We start from the raw sequence: 10,041 nt of genomic DNA, 5'->3' as shown, positions 1-10,041 counted from the left end.
CACTGACAGCGGTTGTAACCAGTGATGGAAATAAAGTTTACATACTTAGGTTGGAGTCATTAAAACGCGTTTTTCAACCACTCCACACATTTCTTGTTAATAAACTATAGTTTTGGCAAGTCGGTTAGCACCATCTACTTGGTGCATGACACAAGCCATTTTTCCAACAATTGTTTACAGACAGATTATTTCACTTATAATTCACAATATCACAATTCCAGTGGGTTAGAAATTTACATACACTAAATTGACTGTGCCTTTAAACAGCTTGGAAAATTCCAGAAAATTATGTCATGGCTTTAGAAGCTTCTGATAGGCTAATTGCCATCATTTGAGTCAATTGGAGGTGTACCTGTGGATGTATTTCAAGGCTTACCTTCAAACTCAGTGCCTCTGCTTGACATCATGGGAAAATCAAAAGAAATCAGCCAAAAATTGTTGACCTCCACAAGTCTGGTTCATCCTTGGGAGCAATTTCCAAGTGCCTGAAGGTACCATGTTCACCTGTACAAACAATAGTACGCCCGTATAAACACCATGGGACCATGCAGCCGTCATACCGCCCAGGAAGGAGATGCGGTCTGTCTCCTAGAGATGAATGTACTTTGGTGCGAAAAGTACAAATCAATTCCAGAACAACAGCAAAGGACCTTGTGAAGATTCTGCAGGAAACTGGTACAAAAGTGTCTATATCCACAGTAAAACGAGTCCTATATCGACATAAGCTGAAAGGCCACACAGCAAGGAAGAAGCCACTGCTCCAAAACCGCCGGTTTGCAACTGCACTTGGGGACAAAGATTGTACTTTTTGGAGAAATCTCCTCTGGTCTGATGAAACAAAAATAGAACTGTTTGGCCATAATGACCATCGTTATGTTTGGAGAAAAAAGGGGGATGCTTGCAAGCCGAAGAACACCATCCAAACCATGAAGCACAGGGGTGGCAGCATCATGTTGCGGGGGTGCTTTGCTGCAGGAGGGACTGGTGCACTTCACAAAATAGATGGCAACATGAGGATGGAAATTATGTGGATATATTAAAGCAACATCTCAAGGCATCAGTCAGGAAGTTAAAGCTTGGTTGCAAATTAGTGTTCCAAATGGACAATGACCCCAAGCATACTTCCAAAGTTGTGGCAAAATGGCTTAAGGACAACAAAGTCACGGTACTGGAGTGGCCATCACAAAGCCCTGACCTCAATCCCATCAAATGTGTGGGCAGAACTGTGTGCAAGCAAGGAGGCCCACAAACCTGACTCGGTTACACCTGCTCAGTTAGGAGGAATGGGCCAAAATTCACCCAACTTATTGTGGGAAGCTTGTGGAAGGCTTCCTGAAACATTTGACCCAAGTTAAACAATTTAAAGGCAATGCTATCAAATACTAATTGAGTGCATGTAAAATTCTTACCCACTGGGAATGTGATGAAAGAAATAAAAGATGAAATAAATCATTCTCTCTACTATTATTCTGACATTTCACATCCTTAAAATAAAGTGGTGATCCTAACTGACCTAAAACAGGGAATTTTTACATGGACTAAATGTCAGGAATTGTGAAGAACTAAGTTTAAATGTATTTGGCTAAGGTGTATGTAAACTTCTGACTTCAACTGTATGTATATTTTATTTATATATATATATATATATATATATATATATATATACTGTATATCATTGGTTTTAACTGATGGGATTCAATAAGAACCCTCATCATGCAAAAACTGTTTAGCTTAGAATCTTTGCTAGTTTGATATAATAGTATGAAATAATACCTTGCTGGATGCTTATTTTTCTTTTCAGGAGAAAACGTTTTTAGTGAATATGACAATGGAATATGAATATAAATACATCAGTCTTGTCATGGAAACAATAACATACTTATCCCAGTTTATAACGGCAAAAAAAAATGTAATAGTAATAGTTATGATTATGCAATGAAATTATTATTTGGCTGTGGGTTTCTGTAGTCCAGTTCTCTCAAAACTACAGTTATGGCGACTCTGAGCGACCAATAAGAGCACAACATGTAGGCTTGCATGGGACTCTGCTTCACACATAACAGGGAGGGGTGAGTGGAATAGCCGACAGAAAGTTTTAGTACTACTTCATCGGACTCAACATGAACTACGGAGGAACTGGGACCATTGTACAATTATTTACAAATGCCTAGTCACAAACCGTGTCATATTTCTGCGTTAGTGTGTTTAGGTCTACTGAGCGGTACGTTTTCTCCATATGGTTTTCTCTGGCTTTCATACTTTCCCTGGCGCATGTAATCGGCAATAAATGACCGTTACTTTCTGTTTTTGATATCTAACGGCTCTGGATTTGCTCATGGGAATCAATAATTGTTGTATTTTCTTTACAATGTCAGATTTTTTAAATATACTGTAGGTTTGTTTTTGTGGGCAGGTGTAGGAGACTTGTCAATTTCATTTCAAGTTGTGATTTTTTTGAAAAATGTTCTGAAATGACTAAGGTGTAATTTACAATGTTGCCAATTTCTCTTCTTTTGATGAGTTGATAGCAATGACTGTATGGGGTTGATAGTTGTTACTGCTGTCAGTGCTTCTTCTTGCTTCCTGCTTTGCAACTCCCTATGCAGAGAAGTTCATCTGAAAGAAGTTTAATAAGATTCATATACACCATCATAGAACATAGAATTATTATGAGCACAACATATCATGAAAGAGTATCTTATTATAGGCTATGTTGACAAACATGAGATCATTTTACATGCTACATTTAACATCCCTTATACATCCATCTATTCTAATCTAAACTGATATATTTTATTCTTCATTGATAATAGATAACTCGTGTTATGGAACAGCAAGTGGGCGATGAAGAAGAACCTCAACCTGTAGTCCTTAGAGCAGAGATCCGGAGGAGGAGAAGAAAGATGAAAGCCTTCACCTCCACCTTGTCCGTGGCCGTGGACCAGATAGCCGTCGAGTTCGTCCTCCCCACCACCACTAAGAGTAGCCGCAGCCCGGACACCTTGCTCCTGGAGGTGGCTGGGAACTGGACGGTGGAGCAGGTGAAAGCCCAGGTGTGGCTGAGGGTAGTAGCCACCAACCTGTGCCCTGAGTTCTACCAGAAGTACTCCCCTGACCACTGCATCCTGCTCTACCAGAAGAAGGGCAACTGGTGTGAGATCTACGATAAGCACCAGGTGTTTCAGACCCTGGACTGCGTCCGCTACTGGAAAGGTAGAAGCTTTAAGTCTTAAATCTGTCTTTTATATCCTTGAATTATTTGTATACGGTATATTTTATTCTGAGGTGTGTTGAGATGTTTTAATAAAGTTGTGTTTGAATCTAAAGCTCTGAAGAAAGATGTTGGGAAGATCCACCTGACCTGCCGGCCTCAGCCCTCCGAGGAGTCCACACAGTACCAGAGGTACCTCAACTACCTGATTGGCTACGACGTCACCGACGTCAGCAACGTGCACGATGACGAGCTGGAGTTCACACGGAGGAAGCTCCTCACACCCCGCAAGATCGAACTGTCCGACCGGGACCCCAAACTATACTCAATGGACCCTTGGATCACATCCAAGCACCTCCCGGAGTACCTGCTCACCAAGGTATGTAACCCCTAACCTGGCTGCTCCAGGGGTGCAGCTCTGCGGGGCGATCCTTTGCTTCTTGCCTGCTCCCAGCCTGTTCTGTGTTGGATGATGTAACTGGGTACTGGGACAGCAAAATATTGCCAATTTCCGTTGTCTGTATCATGGATCAATAAAGATTGAATAATATTTTATTCTAGGTGACCAACAGCCACATCCTGCTGGTCATTCACAGGAACAAGGCCAGCCAGACCATCAAGGTGTCCATCGACGACACGCCCGTCCAGGTGCTCCAGACCTTCTTTACGAAGATCTCCAATAAGAGGGCTCTGCTGGGAGTTCCTGAGAATGTTTGTGAGGCAGACTACGTCCTGAGAGTGTGTGGCAGGGAAGAGTATATCTATGGGAACCACCCGGTCAGGAACTTCCACTGGGTCCGACAGTGTCTGAAGAACGGAGAGGAGATCCATCTGGTTCTGGAGTTGGCTCCTAATCCGGGTCAAGACCTAGTCCAGAGAGAGGATTGGGCACAGGTGGATGACTGTACTGGAGTGGCAGGTAAGCTAGCATCAACATTCCCATAGTAATCTTATCAGAATATTTCACCAATAGATTACAATTTACAATATGTGCTTTTAAAGTAAACAATTTGTGCCACAATAACCAATATTATAGCACACGATTTTACTGTGGGAAGTGTTTCTTTGATGATTAAGATGATTCATATTCCTCTGTTCCAACAGGCACCCATGAGCAGCTGACGATCGACGAGAAAGACCACGAGCGGGTCTACACCATCTCTCTGTGGGACTGTCACAGGAAGTTCAGGGTTAAAGTCCTGGGCATAGACATCCCGGCTTTGCCGAGGAACCCTGAGCTGATCGTGTATGTGGAGGCCAGTATCTTCCATGGCCAGCAGCTCCTGGCTCAGGAGAGGACCTCCTCCAAGGCTTTCACTGAGGAGGTGCTGTGGAACGCCTGGCTGGAGTTCAATATACGCATCAGAGACCTGCCCAAGGGGGCTCGCCTCAGCCTACAGGTAAACTGGTCAGCTGTATAAGGTGTATTGGTTTAGTCTGGCAGCCGTATCTATATTTGCTTTAGCCAACATCTTTGTTGTGGGATTTTTTTGTAGAATACCAGTCTATTATTTGGAAAATATAACATGAATCACAACTTAATTCAATTCATTACAATTTAACTCTATTCTCTTTTCTCCTCTCCCCAGGTGTCCTGTGGGAAGGCCCAGACCCAGATCTCTAAGGGCACCTCCTCCTACCAGGACAACGGAGGATCCCCAGGTGGAGGTGGCAGTGGCAGTGGCAGCGGCAGCCATGATGGTAGCAAGACTAAGAGTCGTCTGCTGTACTACGTCAACCTGCTGCTGGTGGACCACCGCTCGCTGCTGCGCCAGGGAGAGTTCATCCTCCACATGTGGAAGATGCCTGAGAAGACCGAGGACAACAGCAGCGTCAATGCAGACAAGCTGACCTCAGCCACCAACCCAGACAAGGCCTCCTCCATGGCCGTAGCCATCCTGCTGGACAAGTACTGCTACCCAGTAGCCCTGCCCAAGAGCAGGGACGGCAAGGCTGCTGGAGGGGAGGGGAGGGAGGCCGAGGGAGGGGAGAGGGGGCAAAGGGAGATGCCTAACCACCTGAGGAAGCAGTTTGAGGTAATTGTTGAGACCGATCCACTGCACCCTCTCAGCCAAGAAGACAAAGAGCTGCTGTGGCACTTCAGAGAGGAGTGTATGCGTCACCCCAGGTAAGACTGACTGTCATGGTCATCTAATACTATATTACTGAATAACTTTGAGTAATCTTGAGTAACACAGAAGCACTTGTTTCATTCCAATTCCATCTTTCTTAATATGTTTTCTGTACGAGTATCACAGAGATCTTTCGGTGAATATGATTCAGTGCAATTTTTGGGAGTTTTAGTCAGATGTTGTAAAACTCGCTACTGTCTCCTCCCAGGGCATACCCCAAGCTGCTGGGCTCTGTGCTGTGGGGTAGACAGGAGGCTGTCCTGGCCACTCATAGGCTGCTGGAGAGGAGCTCTGTGTGGGACCGTAGTGTGCTGGATGTGGGCCTGGCCATGCAGCTGTTAGACTGCCACTACTCTGATGCTCACGTCCGCTCCATGGCCGTACGCAAGCTGGAGACCCTGGGGGACGACGACGTCCTGAGGTACCTACTGCAGCTGGTCCAGGTGAGTTAGTCGGACTTGTTGGAACCAAAATTTGGCTGAGAAATGTCTGATGCGTTTCGGTCTTGGTTCTGTCAAGATTCGGCCTGTGCCACAGAGGAACCGAGTTTCGTTACCCAGCCCTAGTCATGCAAGTTGGCATTTATTGTCATGACTCTTGTCCCGGAGGCAGAACAGAGTGATTTCACTTTAGATAGGCCCGCTGCAAAGTTAAAATGAGGTATATTGAAAAAATTCATAAAAGCAAACATTTGCTTTTTTGATCTTAATTTAAGGTTAGGTTTACGCATTATGGTTAGCAGTTTGGTTAAGGTTAGGTTGAAAATCTGATGTAATGACTTTGTGGCTGTGCTAGCTAGTGACCACTCTGCAGAGCTGCCTCCGGGACAAGATTCATGACGAGAATGACTAAATCTCCCTAGTCATATGTGGTTGGTCTACCTGTCTCTGAGTGAAGAAGCAAACATAAAAACAAAGTAGTTGTTTAATACATTGACCAGGAAAAAACACAATAACAACCTTTACAGACAAGACTACCTAGTATTTTCCCAGAAGGGAGCACCTGTGGGTAGTTTTGCATGTGCCATTCATCACTGTAGAGTCAAATAACTGTCTCTATTGTCAACAATGAGGCCTTGGTTAAACATGCAAAACAGTATGAGTATGAACAAATCCCCAAACTGGAAGATACTTTATAATGTTGCATTACAGTTTATTGAAACATTTAGCTTGCATTTATGATGTGTTTATGTTGAGAAAAATGCATATGTGTTTTTCAGGCTGTGAAGTTTGAGCCGTACCATGACAGTGCCCTGGCCAGGTTCCTGCTGAAGAGAGCTCTCAGGAGTAAGAGGATAGGTCATTTCCTTTTCTGGTTCCTGAGGAGTGAGATCGCCCAGTCCATGCACTACCAGCAGAGGTACGCTGTGCTGCTGGAAGCCTACCTCCGAGGCTGTGGAGAGGACATGCTGCAGGACTTCAGACGCCAGGTGGGTGATCGTATAGCCTTGACCCCGGCCGAGAGTACGGTGTGATGTGTGATCGGACACAGTAGGAGTGGGCGAGGAGAGTTCCTCCACCATATAATGTGACTGTAAGGCTTTGACGTCGTAGCCAGCCAGGTAGTTGAGGTACCTCTGGTACTGTGTGGACAGGTGGATCTTCCCAACATCTTTCTTCAGAGCTTTACCTTCAAACACAACTTTATTAAAACATGTCAACACTCCTCACAATGAAATATACCGTATACAAATAATTCAAGGATATAAAAGACTGATATTTAAAAAGACTAGGTCGCTAAAGTGTCAGATAACGAGGACCTGAATCAAGAATAATCTGATTCATTATCATCAACAGGTGGAGATGACAGAAGCCCTGCAGAAAGTCACCAGGGAGATCAAGGCCATGTCTGCTGAGAAATATGATGTTTCTGCACAAGGTGAGCCTGCCGCCTCAGGTCAACGTACCTCGTATAAGAGATCAAGATAAATTCCTATATAAATGAACATGTAATGAGTCCCGGTGTTACGTTCAGTTGTGTTCCAGCTGCGTCAGAAGCTGGAGAACCTGCAGACGTCTGGGCTGCCAGAGAGCTTCAGAGTGCCCTATGACCCGGGTCTACGGGCTGGTGCTCTGGTGGTGAGTGGAATAATACCTATCCACCTCTATTCTACCCCCCTCTTATTTTCCTCCACGTCTCTTCTCACTTGTCTCCATCCCTTTCCTCACCATCATTTCCTGCATCCTCCACTAATTGTATTCTTACTCCTCCCTTCTCTCCTGCGTTTGACTCTAAACATGGGTCCCTCTCTTCAGATAGAGCAGTGTAAGGTGATGGCCTCTAAGAAGAGACCGCTGTGGCTGCAGTTTAAGAGGGCTGACCCCACCACGCTGTCCAGTGACACCATCGGGGTCATCTTTAAGGACGGGGATGACCTCAGGCAGGACATGCTCATTCTACAGGTGTGTGGGCTTGCTTTCTCAAGGGATTAGGCAAAACTGTCCACCAAATGTTCCATGACAAGGAAGTGCTCCTCTTTTTAGATTCTGCTGATCATGGAGTCCATATGGGAGGAAGAGTCTTTGGACTTGTCCTTACTGCCCTACGGCTGTATCTCTACTGGGAATAAAATAGGTATGTCAACTGACTTTACACTGTCATGACGCATTAATAATAATATATTATAACATATAACATATACTGTAGAAATAATTATATATATATATATATATATGTGCCATTTCTTATAAAATAAGCATCTCTCTCGCTCTCTCTCTAGGGATGATTGAGATAGTGAAAGATGCCACCACTATTGCCAACATCCAGCAGAGCGTTGTGGGAAGCACAGGAGCGTTCAAGGACGAGATCCTCAACCAATGGCTGCGGGACAAGTGTGTGAGCGAGGAAAAGGTAGCGAGCTAGATTTAACTCCCACGGTGCTGCAGCGTCTCAGCTGTAGAGGATATAACTGCGGCGCAAAGGGGGAAGGAAACACACCTGCTACATTTCCTGTTACCCAGGGCTTTGTCTGCAGCACTATTCATGTATACTCAGACTGTGTAGGCTGAAGCACCTCCACATTTTCAGCTCTGCTATGTCTATTTTTGAATTGGCCGTTTAGAAATAGCCCAATGCAGCAGTCTCCATAGCTTTAGGGTGAAGGTATACCACAGAAGCTACCACAGCGCTAGCAGATGAATAGAGAAAGATGAAACACGGTTTGAGTCATTGTGTTTGCTCAAATGTTGGCTGTGGAAATAATCGAGCAGAGCTGGTTGCATGAAATTGCAGCTCACAAATTCTCTTCATTTCCTCCACTCTGTCTCTATCACTTCCCTTCTCTCTCTCTCTCTCCTTCACTCACCATCATTGTCTCTCCCTCTCTTTTGCTGTCTTTCTGTCTCTCCCCATCTCTATGTGTGTGTGTGTGTGTGTGTGTGTGTGTGTGTGTGTGTGTGTGTGTGTGTCTCTCTCTCTCTCTCCTCCCTGTAGTTCCAGCAGGCGGTGGAGAGGTTTGTGTTCTCCTGTGGAGGGTACTGTGTGGCCACCTACGTGCTGGGGGTAGGAGACAGACACAACGACAACATCATGATCACTGAATCTGGTACCAGAGCTCATCCTCATCTCCCTATAGCACAAACATGATACAGTTCTTGGCTTTAAGTGGCTGCCAAAACATATTAGGAATACATTCCACAATATTCTATATCTGTGGGTGAACCCATAGAAAGTGTTTTTTTTTGTTCACCTGAATGTAGTCATTTGTTTCTGATGTATTGGATGGTTGATCTATAATATGCTTTTTCCCCCATTGATATGTCTGCCCTCAGGTAACCTGTTCCACATAGACTTTGGCCACATACTGGGGAACTATAAGAGTTTCCTGGGTATCAGTAAGGAGAGGGTTCCCTTCGTCCTCACCCCTGACTTCCTCTATGTCATGGGCACATCAGGGAAGAAGAGCAGCCCACACTTCCAGAGGTTCCAGGTACTCAGACTAACTTGTTGTCTAACTAGTAAAAATACACACACACACACACACACACACACACACACACACACACACACACACACACACACACACACACACAGACTTAACTAGAGTGTTTATCTCATCTAGAGTACTAACATATACCAACCCCCCTCTCTCACAGGATGTGTGTGTGCGGGCCTACCTGGCTCTGAGGCATCACACCAACCTCCTCGTCATCCTGTTCTCCATGATGCTGATGACGGGCATGCCTCAGCTCACCAGCAAAGAAGACATCGAGTACATCCGCGAAGCGCTGACTGTGGGCCGGCCGGAGGAGGAGGCACAGCGCCACCTGCTGGACCAGATAGAGATCTGCAGGGACAAGGGCTGGACCGTGCAGTTCAACTGGTTCCTACACCTGGTGCTGGGCATCAAGCAGGGGGTGGATAAACGCTCGGCTTAGGGGGCTCCCCTTGTGGTGCCAATGGCTTAATGGGCTGGCAACACCAGTGTGATGGGTTCGAATCCCACAAGGGCCACATATGTGATAACTGTAAACCACTTTAGGTACAATTACTATGTTGATTAGACTCCCAAATAAGGAGAGGGAGATATAGTCAAAGACCAAAGTCTGGTTCTAAAAGTTTGTCAACCCTTCTCAATTATGTAAGCAGCTGTTCCAATACATTACTCATTGACTGTACCATGGACTGTATACAGTACCAGTCTTATTTTTGCACTTTCAAGATCAAAACCTGATCTTACCATATGTTTATGAGTTATAC

At 45.1% G+C, this 10,041-nt stretch overlaps 1 protein-coding gene across 1 annotated transcript; it reads left to right on the top strand.

The window, feature by feature from the left end:
* Positions 1 to 2,046: 2,046 nt before the first annotated feature.
* LOC112216864 (phosphatidylinositol 4,5-bisphosphate 3-kinase catalytic subunit gamma isoform) lies at positions 2,047 to 9,957 on the top strand. The gene is made up of 16 exons (XM_024377003.2): positions 2,047 to 2,221; positions 2,814 to 3,213; positions 3,328 to 3,590; positions 3,773 to 4,130; positions 4,316 to 4,611; positions 4,801 to 5,339; positions 5,552 to 5,786; positions 6,563 to 6,772; positions 7,140 to 7,221; positions 7,318 to 7,421; positions 7,599 to 7,745; positions 7,827 to 7,917; positions 8,063 to 8,193; positions 8,776 to 8,887; positions 9,114 to 9,271; positions 9,438 to 9,957. The coding sequence occupies exons 2-16, from the start codon at positions 2,826 to 2,828 to the stop codon at positions 9,717 to 9,719; spliced, it is 3,396 nt and encodes a 1,131-aa protein (XP_024232771.2). The 5' UTR covers positions 2,047 to 2,221; positions 2,814 to 2,825; the 3' UTR covers positions 9,720 to 9,957.
* Positions 9,958 to 10,041: the final 84 nt, after the last annotated feature.

This window comes from Oncorhynchus tshawytscha, linkage group LG17 (genome assembly GCF_018296145.1).
Source record: "Oncorhynchus tshawytscha isolate Ot180627B linkage group LG17, Otsh_v2.0, whole genome shotgun sequence".
In the NCBI taxonomy this organism is placed as follows: domain Eukaryota; kingdom Metazoa; phylum Chordata; class Actinopteri; order Salmoniformes; family Salmonidae; genus Oncorhynchus; species Oncorhynchus tshawytscha.
Note: the sequence above shows the minus strand (reverse complement) of the source record. Positions and strands in the feature narration are given on the sequence as shown.